Source organism: Ixodes scapularis, unplaced genomic scaffold (genome assembly GCF_016920785.2).
Source record: "Ixodes scapularis isolate PalLabHiFi unplaced genomic scaffold, ASM1692078v2 PGA_scaffold8__174_contigs__length_109621045, whole genome shotgun sequence".
NCBI lineage: Eukaryota > Metazoa > Arthropoda > Arachnida > Ixodida > Ixodidae > Ixodes > Ixodes scapularis.
This window is the reverse complement of record NW_024609883.1, coordinates 106,272,063-106,288,792: the sequence shown is the minus strand read 5'-3', so window position 1 is coordinate 106,288,792 and position 16,730 is coordinate 106,272,063. Positions and strand designations below refer to the sequence as shown.

General features: G+C 43.3%; 1 protein-coding gene across 1 annotated transcript; it reads right to left on the bottom strand.

Annotated features, from left to right (window-relative positions):
• Positions 1-170: 170 nt before the first annotated feature.
• On the bottom strand, positions 171-16,454 carry LOC8032596 (mannose-1-phosphate guanyltransferase beta). Its single transcript, XM_029979337.3, has 8 exons — positions 16,300-16,454; positions 11,912-12,058; positions 10,489-10,569; positions 6,831-7,022; positions 2,782-2,937; positions 1,767-1,976; positions 1,377-1,559; positions 171-366 (listed from the first exon to the last, which is right to left on the bottom strand). Exons 2-8 carry the CDS (start codon positions 12,038-12,040, stop codon positions 235-237), a joined length of 1,083 nt encoding a protein of 360 aa, XP_029835197.1. The 5' UTR covers positions 12,041-12,058; positions 16,300-16,454; the 3' UTR covers positions 171-234.
• Between the last annotated feature and the right edge of the window lie 276 nt (positions 16,455-16,730).

The following is a 16,730-nucleotide window of genomic DNA, read 5'->3' as shown; positions in this document are numbered from 1 at the left end:
CCTGCAGAAGTCGGTAAAAATATAAGATCGGGCAAATTAAGGGAAGCGGGGAAAGAATTCCGCTAAATTAATTTTTGCAGCAAAACGTTCTATGGTGGTGGACATCCCATGAAACTAGAGAAGTAACGCTCAGTCGCTTTGTCGATCTGTAAAAGCCATGACACTGTACATGGTTTGCTTTTTTTTTTTTTTAAGGTTTATTATAAAACATTAATAAAAAAAAGGCATTTTTGGTCACATTATGATCTGGGGTTCCGTCACCGAGTCGGAGATGGCTTTGTGGGGAAGCACCTTGCCCCCGTTGATGTAGATCTCGTCCTTGACTAAGACGTCCTCTCCTAAAACGGAGGTGTTTTCCATCCGTACCTGCACGAGAATGCAAGAACGATCAGCCACTTGGGACTTTCAGGACCAAACAAATTCGCCTGTCACTGCTGTCTTTTATCGTTTTAGTGCCTGCCAGAAAGAAAAAGATTGGGTAGTGTGGAATGCTGAAGAAGGCACCATGCACACACGGCCTTGGCTTTCACACGTCTGGGCTTCTGCACTATACATATAATACGGTCTGTATGACAGACGTTGCCGGTCCAGCATAGTTCGTTATCAAGGCGTTCGACTGTATGAGATGAAGGAAGTAGGCGGGTTGCATCATTTAACTAAACAGAATGCACAATGAAGCAAGGACTACGCTGCACTAAATCTCTGGCTTAAGCCAGCTGATTCGTAATGACTTAAAAGATCAAAGAAGTGCGAAGTAGACACAGGTAAAGGTGGGTACACATACAACACAGACGGGTTAGTGCAGGTCCACACGATATCTGAACCTTCCTTCGTTCGTGTCTATACTTCGTTTCACCATGCGATGTACCACAACAGAAGCTATGACTCACCGGAGCAAACCCACAGCTTGAAGCATGTAGCTATCTTCCAGTTGGGCAGAGCGAAACGCAAGGTCACATGCACGTGGCACGCATGTAGGTCCTAACTACAGTGCCCGAAATGCATGGTAACGCTCTGATCTGGACATTCGGCGAAAAAGTCGGCGATGATTTCGACGGCCGCGACGGGCCGGCGCTGCACTGGAAACTTGGCGCCGACCGATTGTGGCAGTCGAATTCCTCGCCGACTTTTTCACCAAATGTCTACATTAGAGCCCTTAAACCGTGTGTTTACGTCGTATTCCACCCACGTGTCGAATGCCGGTCGAAGGTGTGTTACAGGAACCATACTCATAACCTTCGTTGCGGTACATGGTGAAAGGAGCATTCCTTGCACTTTTTGATCCTTCCAAGGATGACATAAGACGCCTGCCAAACGACGGCCAAATTAAGAAGGTCGCAGCAACGCTTCTCGGTAGCTCGAACTCCCCGACTCACCCACTGTCCGACGGTGCAGCGCCAGCCGATGATGCACGAGTCGAGCCAAGAGTGGGACCGGACCGTGGCACCATTGAGCAGGGTGCAGCGCTTGATGCAGGCGCCATCCTCAATCACCACGCCGGGGCCAATCACCACGTTGGGGCCGATGCGGCAGTCCTTCCCAATCTTGGCGCTCGGGTCCTGGGTTCACATGAAACACAAAAGTGTCCGAAAATGCGGTCCCTGCACTCATCCGCTCAAATTCTAAGATCTAATCGCAATCGTGTTCTGAGCTTTGTCATTTGCTAAGATCCTTCTATAGTTCGATGTCAATGGCTGTCTCCATGTTTTGCAAGGAAGTGAGCTCGCGGGGTTACCACGGCCAAAATGGTGCGCGAGAGAACTCACAAGGAGCACGTTTCCCACGACGCCGGGTCCCTGTGGGAGCAGCCGGTCCGGCTGCTTGGTCCTCAGGGACTGGAGGTAGAGGCACATCCCCGTCAGGAAGTCCTTGGGCTGGCCCACGTCCATCCAGAAGCCCCTCAGCTCCATGGCGAACAGCTGACCGGCCGAGACCATCGCGGGGAAGACTTCTTTCTCGATCGACGTCGGCTTCACCTAGGAGGGTACGTGTTGTGAGGGCCTCGGAGCGCGACTCTACTTCGTTTTTGCGGTCCTCCTCGGTATCGTCGAGGAAGACCGTGCAGCGAATGTTACGGCTGAATTCCGTCTAGGTGCCTATTGGATCGGCGAGCAAAGTTTGACCAGCGCCAAGTTGCAGAAACGTGTTAACTCCAGCGAGCGGCAAGCGGTGCAATCATTAGAAGAGTAAAAAATGTAGTGTTGGTAGCTACAGTGTCAAAGACATTGCTACTTTTCGTTTGCTTTTATTTTTTCGAGCATTGTTTCCCACCAACAGTGCACTATGCCTTTAGACACACCCATTACAGGAAATAAAACAGGACCGCTTGTGCCACGGCATAAGTTGTGACTCTGCCAATGTGGGAACAATACTGTCCGTCGAAGCCTAAGGTTTTGTTTCAGTTCAGGTTGCATCTAAAAAAAATCTGCAAGAGACATATTTTACTTTTTGGGAAACAAATTTCTTTCATTAGTGAGTGCTTTCCAATGTGAAATTGCACATAATCCCAGAATGTTTGGAATCCAGCCGAGTTTTAAAGTTTGGGAGCCGAGCTTAAAGATCAAAATAAGGAAGAAGAAAAACTAGCACAACATTTCTGTCTCCAAGCAGTTGCCTGGACAGAGTTGGACTTAAAAGTCCCATCCCCTCTCTCCCAGATCTTTAAGAAATATACCAGTTTCTTTCAGTGGTTTCTGCTAGCTGTATATTATGAGAAAACATTTGTTGAGAAATCGTAAGCCCAGCTGGTCAATCGAATCTCATGCACAGTGTGACGCTCACCTCGATGCGATCAAGGATCGCCGGCGTGAAGATGTAGAGGCCCGCATTGATCTTGTTGGAGACAAACTCCTGGGGCTTCTCAACAAACCTCTCGATGCGGCCCTGCTCATCGTAAACGACGACGCCGTACTTGGAAGGCTCCTCCACCCTCGTCACCTCGAATGGAGAGAAGACACAGGGGTGCTCTCGAGTAATTTATTAACAATATCAAAAACTAGAGAAAAACTGTAGTAATGTTGAAATCTAGGCAAGTTTGGGTTCAATCCCCACCCCTGCCCGTTTCGATATGGATGAGCATCGCATCGGCGTGCTCATCCATTGTACTGCACTCGCTAAATTGCTCATCTACAGCGAGTGACTCGTCGCAACTTTGAAAATGGCTGACCAACTACACGCTGTATAAATATCCACACAACCCCAATTATTATTATCTGGGCAAGTTGGGTATGCATTAAGAAACTAAAAACAGTGCTCTTTCTCTGTGGTCCTTCTCGTGCTCTGTCCGTCTTTGTGCTGTTTTTTTATTTATTATCTATTTATCAATACTGTCAACCTTCTCTTGAAGGCTATCACAGGAGAGATTGATAGATAGTAAGCCAATGGGACCAAATTTGTGCCAAACAAAATAACCTTCAAAATTTCACAATGTTATCACTTCTGAAAAGCCCATGAACACAACAAAAGGAAGGCATATTACTATTTCAGTTTAAATCTAAACTGATAAGCACCTGGTACATCACTATCTTTTAATAATCGTTTAGCTTCATAACTACAGGGATCTTGGTTTGGAGCCCCGAACCACCTTGAATGAACATGTCCCTTCTCCTAGTTCTGTCCTTCTATATTCTTGGAAGATTTTATTGCAAAGGAAAAAGAAATGAAGGAGCCTGGTAATCACAGATTTATGTCTATCAGAAGCACCTGCCAAAGCTGCAAGCAGGTTTGTGACTGCAACCTCTGATGCGGTGCTGGCTTACCAGGTAAATACAGTTTAAAAATGAAAAGCACAATGAAAACAAAAAGGGTTATGCGGCCAACAGTCAGTTGATTGAGAATGCAGCGCACATTGGCTTCCACCTCCTGAAAGACCCCAACTTAAAATATGCGCAGAACAAGAGAAAGATTATTTTCTCCCCAACCTTCAGCATTTGCCTATATCAAAGGTTCTCAAACTAGGCACTTGGGAAACCCTGCATTTCCTAGAGTGCCCTTAGGGCTTTATCGAGCACCCAAGTTCTCTCGGTCGTCTGTGCATGCACAGCTATGAGCCATTCACGGCGATGGAAGCGACAGTTGACCTCTTGTAGCGGGCAAAATGTTGGTTTGGAGCAGATGCCAACATCTGTTAGCACATCACTTGAGAATGAAAAAGTGATTGCATCTCAATGAGTTCCTTTATAATAGTGATTGAGGGTTCCTCTCCGATACGCGAGCACATTACTTATTACTGTTTGTGATAAGAACAGATAGGGAATAAAAGGAACAGTCTTCTCAAATAAGGCTCTAGTCAAAGTAGGTTTCATTTACAATGGGTATTAAAAAGTGGTTGAAAAGTGAATCATAGCGCAACACTTCATTGGGCTAAATCCTCCCTCCCCTCTCCATTTTACAACCCGGTAGTTTGTTTAGCCCGTAAATATAATTTCCGTCAGATGCCAGCAAGAACCAGCATATCCGCTAACATGTCTACCAATAAAATTGTGTCCCGTAAGTTTAATGAACCTACTAAACTCAAAAGTCTAATATTATTAACAGCAAAACAACCACCCAAAAATATTATAAAGGCCTACACTCGCGCTTTAAAGGTGACACTGCTCTTTAGCCGCATAGGAACAAGAGTTACATCAAAGTTCACTGCTCTTTCGAACAACAGCTGCACAAAAACTACCGTGACTATTTATTAAAATATTTATAGATCCTTGTTTTCTTCTCTCTTACTCTGCTCTTTTCTTTTCCTAAATTAAAGATTAACTCACAATTAGAACAAAGCGTAATTTGCATGACTATTGCGCTAAGTCAGGTGCTCCCCCAGGTCAGTCACTGCTCCTAGGACTCCGGTGAAAAGCGGTGAAGTTCGACGCGCGCACGCTGGTGAGGCTGTGAAGGTTGATGCAATCGGTGCAAGTGCCACGGTACTCTGCAGCCAAGATGATCGAGTGATCGTATCAGGAGTACAAGACCCTGGTTCTGTTTTATCACAGTAGTTGTAATCAGCGATCCTACTATTTTACAAGGTTTTCTCAGGAACCTTAGTTCCTGACATTGACTGGAAATTTACGTGATGTCAGCGATCAACCAACCAGTGCATCAACCGGCCAGAGTGGTTGATGCCCAGCATCAATGGCTCTGGCCGGTTGTTTTGCAGCACGAAAGCGCAACATCATGGCATTCGTCATCTCCCTGTATGTGTTCTTTCATCGGTTGAACCAATCAAGTGCAGGGAATGTTCCAGGACTTGTGCTTTCAGTATGTGTGTTTGTGGTTGTATGTGTTCAAGCCTTCGACTGTGCTCTGACCTACGACAAAACAAACTATACGGTGGGCAGAGATGCTGTGAAATTCGTATCTGTACACTTTTCCTTTCCTTCCCCTTCTCCGAATATTAAAGTTGACCAATAATATAACGTTAATTTTTTTTGCTTTAAGCCCACTCAACGCAGGTGTGGCACGATTCTTAGCAAAAATGGCATTTCGGCGCAAGATGTAACAGACTTTCGTTCATGGCACAATTTAAAGCAAATGGCGCAGCACTTCTATCACTGCATTCACTTTCTAGTGCATTCATTACGGCCATCAAAGTTCATAGGTGTTGTTACTGCTTTATTGAAATAATGCTAACTGGGAGGAAGTACCCATTCCTTGGCTGCCATCCAAAGCAGACGAGCCGACTGATGAGATTCAATATTGTATTTCTAGTCTTTCAAAATTCTTACAGTCTTTAACAAGTCTGCAGGGTGGTGCAAATATTCAAATTTTCGGAATGTGGTTCCAAACAATCAATATTTGCTCTGGGATGAACTGCGATAGTCGTATATTTCGAAGTATTGATTGCGGCGGGTTATTCCCAGGCGGGCGCGCTTCTTACTGAGCACTGCAGAGAAGCAACATCTGCAAAAGTCAAACCACGCATGTTGCTTCTCTGCAGTGCACCGGCGCTCGGTAACAAGCGTGCAAAACGGGGTTAACTCGCCGCAACCAACATTTCGAAAAGTACTAAAATACTGCAGTCGTTTGCTCAGGAGGAGAGCGCACTTTCAAAGTGGGATGGTGCATGCACGCCTCTAGTGAATTTAAAGATATACAAACTTTGAGAATGCTGACATCTACACTACAGTAAAATTTTACAAATTAAACTGCGGCTATCAGGTGAGCATATATGTTAGGCAGAGACGTCCGACAGCCTGCGTTCATCATTCATGATAGTCTTTTCTTTCTTTTCTTAAATTCAAGATTCAAGAAAAGATATTTGTATACAGCAAGGAGATTTATTAGCCCCCTCAATTAGGAATAGAAGGATACCTCTATAGATGTAATTTTATGTAAAATGCATCTTTTACCTGCCAACCTTGAAGGCAATGGACTTTCTGAGGCTTAAGTTCATTAATACATTGAAATTAAAATTAGCTGATAAATAAATAAAAATAAGCATTGGAACGACCTTTATGAGTTCAGCTGGGTTTTCATTGAATACGAGTAAAAAGCCTGGAAAACCTATATTAAATGCTCGCTTTGAAAATATTTATAAATAAACTTAACATCCACAAATTGCACATGCCTACAAGTCTAATAGTAGAGAGTGTTCTTCAGTCACTCCGCACTAACCCAGCCTGTGGTTTCCTCGCATCTGATGGCACCCCAGCATGGGAGCCGAAGACATTGAGCATTTGGAAAAAGTGGGACATCCAAACGGGACCTTCTGTTTTTTTATGTATGGACCACAAGACAGAACTTTCAGTTGTGCATTTTCCCCTCGAAACTACGACGACATCGCAAACGGCAAAACCCCTTAGGCTTGCAAGTGCCAGAAGTGTCCGAGAATGGCGTCTTACCACGACGGTGCCTTCCTTGCCGTGGTGCTTGTGGAAGCTGACCATGTCCTTGAGCGGGAAGTCGCAGATGACGTCGCTGTTGAGGACGAAGAAGGGCTCACTGTCTGCAGACAGCAGCTCCTTGGCCAGAGCCAGTGGACCCGCCGTGCCCAACGGTTCATCCTCTTGAGACAGCGTGATCTTCACTCCGAGCTGAAACCCGTCGAGCCACACTGACGACCAACTCTTGCCGGACACGACAGCACGACGGAGACATTTGCAGTGCAAAATCTAAAGGCTATATTACAGAAAGAGTTGAAGACTTTTCACACACGTGCATTCACTTACAACTAAGTTCTTGTGATTTCTTAGAACGAGAAAACAATGTAGCGCAGAAGGTTGATGCCGAGTACGTATAGACCTTTTCATCCTCCCTCGCATGCGCGCTGCCATCTTGGAATCACGTGACGCGGCAGCCATTAGGTTGCTTCAACTTGTTGCTCCGCTCTCCTCTCCGCGCTTTGGCGGATGCGTTGTATTCGTGTTTTTCGCCGCGTTTCACCGCGCTTTCTTGCCTTGCTTCGGAAACTGTAGTCCGATACGTCTACTCGACGAAGTCACTAGGGTTCAAAGATTCTTATGACAACTGAGGTTTGTTTACTAATAGTGGTGGAACATTCTCAGTAAGAAGCGCGTATATTTATATCGCGCATTTAGGACTGGGAGGCGTCAAGAATAGTCAGCGCAAGGTGACTGTCTGTATTTCCTCAAAGTATCGTTCTTTGTATTACTAATACATCCAAAACTGTTTATGTTGAATATGTGAGGAAACTCGCGGAACAGATAGACAACGAACGTTTAACTGAGCCTAGGAATAATTCACACCTATCTGTGTATGAGGTTATCAATCTTTTTTTTTTTTTCTGCGACATAACATCCGGTTGGTCGGTTGACTTATGAAGTTTAGGAAATTGTGTACCGTGCTCGTTCTCATTTCGACAGTCATTTAGGTGATTTATTGATTATCTTTAAATAACCAGTTCAATCCATTTAATTTATATTATCGCAAAGGTTGGGACTTCATTAACTTTGTGATAAAGGTTGGGACGTGTACGTTGTTTTAACTTTTACTGGTACCTGGAGTCCGCAATATTTGACTTTGAAAAAACGCCGTCTGCATAACGATCGCCTGAGTCTAGGATTGTCGATGGCGAATAGAGGTTTACTTTTGGCGGCTGGCGACGCCGAAATTTACAAAGCGAATCTGTTCAAACAAATAAATATTTGTTCACAGAGGTCCGTGAAGTGGTGCCTAGTGCTAGGATTCATACAAACTTTCCGAGGTAGTTCTCCTCCTGCGCCCTTTAATTTTACTTGGCGAATTTTGCGGAAGACAATTGACAGATTTAATTTGACGGGCCTGTCACTTATATCACATTTTGAGTAAGCAAATGTTCATATCGAAATAATTTATTTCCTATGGCCAATATCGCGAAAGTCTGCTTATGAGTACTTTAGCAGGGTTTATAATTTAAGAAATTTTCTACTCAGCCTGTCAAAATAGGCTCGAATACTGAATTAAAAAATAAATAAAATAAAAGAGGCCGAGACTATACTACTTGTTTATATAAATTATCTGCGTCATTACACGATACTCTTTTAATCTGTGAAGTTCACTAAAGGTTGGGTGCCCACGAAAACCAAACAGTGAGTAGTAAACTCGCGAGTTCATTTGTTCTGCCTGATTAAGGACATTACTAATCAAGCTATCGATATGCCTCTTTGCATTTACGTGTTAGTCTCTTTATTATTTTATTTTTCTGGAAACTAATGTCATCGGGTACGGCCATAGACAATGTTAATCTTCCATGTACATCAGTCAGGCGCTTCGCAACCGACGTTACTCAGATACCGCAATAAGATACATCAAAAAAGTTTGTAAAAAAAAAAAAAACGCAATTTAGGGCCAAGAACACTTCGTAGTCCTCAAAGTGGCTCAATGCCACTGTTTCATTGATTGTGCGCTACAAGCAAGATAATTGTATCACAAAATTAAGCAAAAACCACGTAAAACAAACATAGCCGCGTGCACCTTGAAACCGAAACCAACTAAATTGAAGCAACCTAATGGCGACGAGTGCGTCAGCGCCCTCTATCCGCCAGAGAAGCAACTACAAAAATTAAAAGGTCTATAGCGTAGTTGCAAACTCATTAAACATCCACGATAGACGCAAGTTACTCCATGTGCTTTCTTACTTTTCTGTCGTGAGATGAAGCATGACGCTTGCAGGAAGAAAACGGTGCTTTTTACACTTCCATTATACTCCGTCTCACCCTACAAGAGACTATGAGCGACAGGTCCAATCACAGACAGTCAGAAAGCATGTGGTATATCGCTTAGATGAGTATTAGCATACTGCTTTGATAGTACACCACATGCTTTTTAAGTGGCTCATGATTGGAGCCGGCAGCCCGTAGCTTGGGCTGCAGTTCTTCGCGATGAGACTAAGTATATTTCCTTGCACTTTGGAACTCTTAATAAGTGGTCTATGTGGATATACAATCTTTATATGTAAGCACTATGGATGGTGTGGATGGAAGTGTATAGAAAGTGTTTTTGTTGCCCAAATAATAGTGCAAATACAGCACTCTGCAGAGCTGAGCTGTGCACAACTCTTAAAATGAGGTACCAATTAGGACGATTTTCAACTGCCGCATACTATTTCCTAGCGCAACTGATCTTAAAACAAAATTACATATGCTGCTGGGTCAACAGGAGAGAGATTGACACATCACGAACTAGACTTTAAATCAGATGGTCTTTATACTCAATTTTCATGAATGAAAGTTTCAGAAAGAAAGCGAAAATAACAAAATACCAACTTGTATGCAGCCACTGTAGTAATGCAAAGGTTTGTGAGCACAAGTCTCAATCTGAATGTCTGTTACTAAGAAACGAATTGACTAGTTTATGCTACTGTGTTCATTTGAATAGATCAAATCAATATTTCTCCAAACTACTCCTTTAAAAACTGCAACTTGAGTGTCACCGAACAGCAATAAATAAACAAGTGTGTACAGGAAGTTTGCTGCACTGCTCTCCAGCTGCACAAAATCTGTATTATAGTGAAACAATTATATTTTGGTTACAAATAAATAAAAAAATGTTGAACAGTATAGAAACCACCACCACCAAAGTTAAACTGTTAAACATAGTGAAATATCACAAAATATAACAAATACAACTGCACAATCCCAAGATTTTATCAACAGGTAGCATGGGAAGAAACAAGAGACAGCAGAACATGCGAAGAGGGTTGTAACTTCTTACATCACATGAAATGCCTCAAAACAAGGCCTTTTTGTGATGAAGTTTCACATGGCGACAAGTCAGTGTTGCACATACCACTGTTATTCATGTCCAGCCTATTTTATTTTTTACACCGCATAAAATGCTCCAAAATAAAGAATATTGTGAAGCAGTTTTAGCATACCAGTAAGTATAAGTGCTGCACAAACTTGCACTATTCACGTCCAGCACACTGTAGTGCAGACTCGTTCAGGAATTAAGCTGTCTAACGATTCTTGAGGGCCGTTTAGCCTGTACTCAGAATATCCCTGCCCCTGAAGTTGAAGCCCAATCTTCAAAATACCGGAGTATTCTTCAACTATCAAGTACCTTTTCTGCTTCCACCTTGACCTCTTTCTCCAGAAGCTCAGCACGGTAACTCACGGCCAAAATGACGTGTGTGACACCAGCCTGCAAGTTTGTAAGCGCTTTCATTAGTAGTCAAACCAGACGGAGGGACCATAAAATAACCACCAAGTTTAAGAGCTGCACCGTGATACCCCGAGAGGTAACCCACCCCTATTTTTGGCACGATTTGATTTTTTTTTTTTCAAAAACACAGAAAGATAGCCTACTTCTAATGATTTCAGGGCCCTGGCCAATGGTGACCTCGACAGAAATGGTGTTACTCAGCCACGGCGGGAGATAAGTGAACACTGCCGACTGGGAAAGGCATTTGTTTTTGGTTCATCGCCCCTCCACGTGATTAGAAGTTTTGCAGGCCACAAAATCTGAAACTAGCATTTTTTAACTTGTTTTGGATCGCGCACCGAAAGTTAGCCCACTCCTTATTTTCGCCTGATTTGCTTTCGATTTTAGGTGGGCTATCTCTCGGCATATTACGGTATGTGTGGAACCACAATAACAGGACTGAACCATTTTTTTTGCCCGATACACTATATGATCATATATAGAAGATCATCAATGACATATTACGTATGCCATCAGCAACTCGCTGTTCAATTTTTAACATTTCCCACCAGTAAACATTTATTATGGCTGCCCACCCTTGTAGTGTGTTTGGTTTAGGACAGGTGGCAGCTGCTAACATCCGTATGCTTCACTGAGAGTTAATGTCTGTTTAGCACAGTTTGTAGAGTGCTCCAGTGATATTTGTGTGGTAAAACACTAGTTGCATCGAGTGTGCAAGTTGTGCCCCCTTTGGGTTTAAGTATCCATTCATCCTGCCATCAGTTATGCCATTTGCAAACAGAAACTCAGTGTCCATAACTGACACGAGTCAGAGTCTCACTTCAAACGGTGTTCTGGGACAGTCGAAAAAATCCCTTCGTGGCCCCTTCAAACAAGGAGGATAGAAAAGTAGGAGAGAGCATGACGTCGGCCGTGTAGCCTCCACAAGCCATGCTCCCTTGACGCCTCGCCTCTTTCTCATTTTCCTCTTTACTCTCCTCACTTACCATGCCAACGTGACCACATCACGTGACCGTAGCTAGCCTTCGTCTTGCTATAGGGTACTAGAATACACCACAGTCTAGCCTCCGATCTGATAAAACCTACCGGACGGAGCGCACGCAAGCCTGCAAGGAGTCCTTCTACAATCAACCATCCATCTCACACGTGACATGTCACGCGCACCAATCGCCAGAGAGATCTGCGGTCACGCTGGGCACAAAATTGTTTAAACTTTTTATAACTAGGCTTCACTAATATTGCAACGTGTCCCCTCCTAGTACTTATAACCTCCTTGCCTTCAAACGTACTGTTCCACTGACGAGATAAGGGACACCCGTACCTCTACGAGGGCTTCGATCTGATGCATCATCATCGGCTTGTTGCAGAACTCAACCAACGGCTTGGGACGGCTCAGCGTGAGCGGTCTCAGCCGCGTCCCGTAGCCTCCAACCAAAATAAGGGCCTTCATCTTTATTTATGGTTTTGTCTGAAAGAAAAAATTAAACACCAAATATTTAGATTTTGTTCAAAAACTGCGTTCAAGGGTCAAGATGTTTATTAGCAAAACTTCCACACAGCCGAGTGCCTGAGGCAGCCAAAAGGCAGAAGCCCGCACAACCAAGTGCCGGATGCGTCTTCGGCTATGTGTTAGCAGTTGAAATGATGAAGATGAATATACAAATGAAAAAATATCCAATGTTGATTGAAACATACATAACCATCTAGGAAAATTCGATGCAATACTAATGCACCTTGGTTTAAAGGGATGCTGAACTGAAATTTGGATTTCATGAAATAAGGTAGCGGGAGTGTTCAACGGGGTGCCACAAACCCCAAAATACCACTCATAAAGCGATACCTCGAACAGATAGCCGTATTTTCGTAAAATAAGGATGCAATCGAGTGAGAATCGCAACGTCGTGTTTCCTGCAGAATAGTTCGGGAGGAGAGGAAACGGCCTTGCTTCGCGTCCTCGCGGAGTCAAAGCGAGAAGAGGAGGAAATGAGTATCACGACGTCACGGGCCTTTCTGGCTTTGTTCAAGCGCGCTCTTCTCTCACAAAAATACGACCATCCGTTGAGATGTCGCTTTATGATTGACGCTTTCGGGTTTGTAGCGTCCCCCCCCCCCCCCCCCCGCCTAGCGCTTCCGCATTGTTTTCCAAAATCAAAAATTTTGATTCAGCATCCCTTTAATGTTAACCTCAGGCGGCTGCGAAACAGGACGATAAGGCTGTTTCACGCTGACAAGCGAATGCCCTCTGAGGCACGCTGGTCAACGTACCATAACGCAACTAATGAGTACACAGCGATTATTAGCAAAACTAAGTCACATTTTTTTAATTATACACTGCCTACCATGTTAGCGAATAATCCTGAACAATTCTGGAATATCGTTAATCCTAACATTCAGTCTAGCATTGTTCTGCATTCTTTTGATGGCAAAGATATACCGGTTTTCGAAAGTGCTACTGTATTAAACGATGCTCTTAGTATGTCCTTCACGGCCTCCAATGTTAATCGATTTCCAGCATTGCCCGCCCATACCTTTTTGCCAATAAACCCTGTAACCATAGACGCAATAGGTGGGGCTCGCATTATTAATAATACAAAACTTTCATCTGATGCCGGTATCGATGAAATTAACACTAAGTTCTTAAAAATTTTTAACATGTATTGCTCCATAATTATCTCAAATATTTATATGCAATCTCTTAACCAGGGTACAGTTCCAAGGGATTGGGTTGTTGGGAAGGTGGATCCTACACATAAATCTGGCGATTCATGTGTAGGGACCAATTTCATCAACAAGTGTGCCATGTAAAATTCTTTAACACATCATGTACTTGCAGGTGATTAACTTTCTTGAATCTAATGACTTTTTCACAAACTCGCAGTATGGCTTCAGGGAACATTGTTTGTGCGAGACGCAACTAACATCATTCACGTATGATCTCCATCACTATCTCAATGATCATTACGAAGATGATTGCATTTTTTTAGATTTATCCAAAGCCTTTGATGAAGTTTCACACAAAGTTCTACTTAATAAATTACAATCACTTAACATAGATTTGTGCATACTAAACTGGATACGTGCATTTTTAACTAACCGTCTGCCATTTGTTACTGCTAATAATACCAATTCTAGCTCTGTTCCAGTTAACTCAGGTGTCCCACACAGCTCCGCACTTGGCCCGCTGCTCTTATCTCTATTAACGACTTGGTACTAAACATCTCCTCTTCTATCCACCTGTTTGCTGACGATTGCGTAATCTATCGAAAAGATTACTGACATATCCGACACTATCCTTTTATGATCTGCCCTTAATCTGATATCGCTAAGGTGTAACCAGTAACGAATAGAACACTGACAAATGCAAGTCAATGAGAGTGTCGCGTTCTCAATATGTGTGTCATACCTACCATCTTAACAGTAAACTTCTCGCTGCATTGTCTGCTTATAAATATCTCGGAGTTCACATAATGTCAAACCTTTCTCGGAAGATTCATGTTGAATACATGCTAACAGTGCTAACCGCATGTTAGGGTACTTGGAAAAGAAATTTCTTCCTCGCTCCGTCTTCATTGAAACTAACCATGTACAAAACTCTAATTCGTCCAAAATTGGAATACCCTGCAGCCGTATAAGACCCTGCTCACTCGTCACTAATTACCATACTTGAATCCATTCAAAGCCACTCAGCCAGTTTCATTCTGTCAAACTATCACCACACCGCCAGCGTTACGACCATGAAACACACGTTAGGTTTACCATCACTTATTCATCGCCGTAAAATATTTCGTTTGTGTCCTTTTCATAAAATATTCCACCAAAATGCTGTCCTTCGTCAAAAACTAATTAACCCACCATTCTACATCTCCGACCGCATTGATCATAGTCATAAGGTCGGCCTTTCAAATTTCAAAACATTGTTATTTCAATATTCTTTCATGCCTCAACCGTCGTTGGATTGGAACCACCTTCCCGCCTCGATCGCCAACATCAATGATATTGTCCTGTTTAAGGGCGTTTTTACTAATATGTGCACATAGTAAATATTTTTATAGCTCACTCCCCTCTTCAATGTATTTACCTTAAGGGTATTTCAAATAAATAAATAAATAAGTTGCTTTCACTGGCGTCACATTAGCTGCCATTGTGGTGGTCTTGCTGCTGAGACCTTCTGCAGCGCACATTTCACATCAGCGAATATGCTTTTCTCGGCACAAACAAGTAAGAAGGATCACAAGCATGGTGTGACGACAGTGAATGTAGCCGTGTTGCACCCATTTCGGAGTTTATGGCTACACATCTTTCGGTATGAAAACCTGACCTCCTTCCACGAAACTAACGATTGTGACCTTTCAACCGAGAGGCTCGCGTCGGCGTTTGTGGCGTGCGCGATGTATTCACTAGCAAAACCTCTCCAAACGACGAATTCTAAAGCTACTGATGACAATCGAAACAAGACAACGTCGTCATTTCAGTATCATATTGTTATCATTCTCATGTTAACGCCACATGGAGAGCAGTCCACTACACCCTGGGACAGCTCTTGAACCGAAAGTTAAACTTTGTTGGCCTCCAACAACTTGCTGACAGATTGGTGTGTTGCAGAGTTGCTTTTACGAACGAGGAATGCTATACGCACGACGTCGTGCACTGCGACCGGAAATGGCTATACGCACGATGCAAAACTTTTTGCCTCTCGCCTGGTTTAGGGGGAGAGAGAGGGGACGGGGTCTTGGGTAAACATGTTTCAGTGAATCGTGCACTAGATCTTAATTACTTCCAAAATTAATTACGTAAAAAAAAAGTATACAAAAGAGATTGTTGCAACGAACTGCCAAAGCTGTGGCATAGCCCTGTGGTCACGCGGCGTAATTACATAAAAAAAGAAATGTATATAAAAAAGATTGTTGCAACGGACTGCCAAAGCTCTGTGGTCACGCGGCTTCTTCCCACACAGCGAACCCAGGGTGGAATAAAACAAAAACGGAGGGTCTTAAATTTTTTATGTTACTGACAACATACTTTTTAGTAGTACAACAATCGCTGTAAAAAAAATTAGTATGTTGTCGACAAAACGTTGCTTAGGAACTCAACCAGCTCGATCTGTAAAGGCTGGTTCACAGATTTGCGCTTGCTTACAACCCAGTTTTTGTGAGCTCTTACGACGAAAGAACACAGTGGCACGGTGGAGCCATCTATGAGGTGACCATGGAACTGCTTTCTACTAGAGCTAAAGTTTTTCAGTATTTGTGAGATTAAATGTACATACTATCTTTGAGAAATGGTCGTTTCTAACATTGTCAAGTTTTTCGAGGAAAGAAAGAATAAAGCGCGAATAAAATAGGAAATATACGGAAATGCCAAGTGTTCCATGCCTACCTGATAGATGGCGCAGTTACTTTAGATGGCGCCAGTCAGCCGTAAGAGATCCCAGAAAGTTTTAAGGCACTTAGTCGTGAGCAATCGCAAGTGTATAAGCCAGCTTTTAGTCTTAATGTTGTCCGAATGACAATATTTGAAAATGGTTTCAATATATTCATGCGTCCGGCTCTTCTGCACCTCTTATCTGCTGGCGGCAACACGCTCAAGTAAACACCTCCGGCATTCAACCACAGATGGAGTTGAGCTAAGCGTGATCTGACGCACAAGGCGCTCGATTATGCTTACTATTGAAGTTGTACACAAGGTGGGATTTTTGGGGGCTCAGGTTACCTTTTGTGGTGCTCAGCTCAGCATTTTAGTCGGTGCCACGAATGCAGTGGCCGTGTGTAGATGCAGCGCCGAAGTCTCGAAAGCGACACATCCACAGCCGGCAGCGGATGAGGCCGATGACGCCATCATGTTCATGTCGATGCGACCGTGAAACCGGCCAGAGAGGCTATCGGCCACGTCAGGCTTGCAAAACGTGCAAAATTCCTAAAATCTTGGCGATGTAGTGATGCTTCGGCGGCTTGCTCAATAAAAATAGTTACTATTTAAAACTATTCTATTTTACACAAAATTTGATGTTTAAAGGCTAAAGTCACTTTTTTTCAATCGAAACTAGTCAAACTGAAACCGAAACTCCACAGAGGTCACCGCTAAAAACCTGGAAATCGAAGTAAAAGTTACGAGTTCGGCTTTTCTACTGGGTAGTTAGGTTT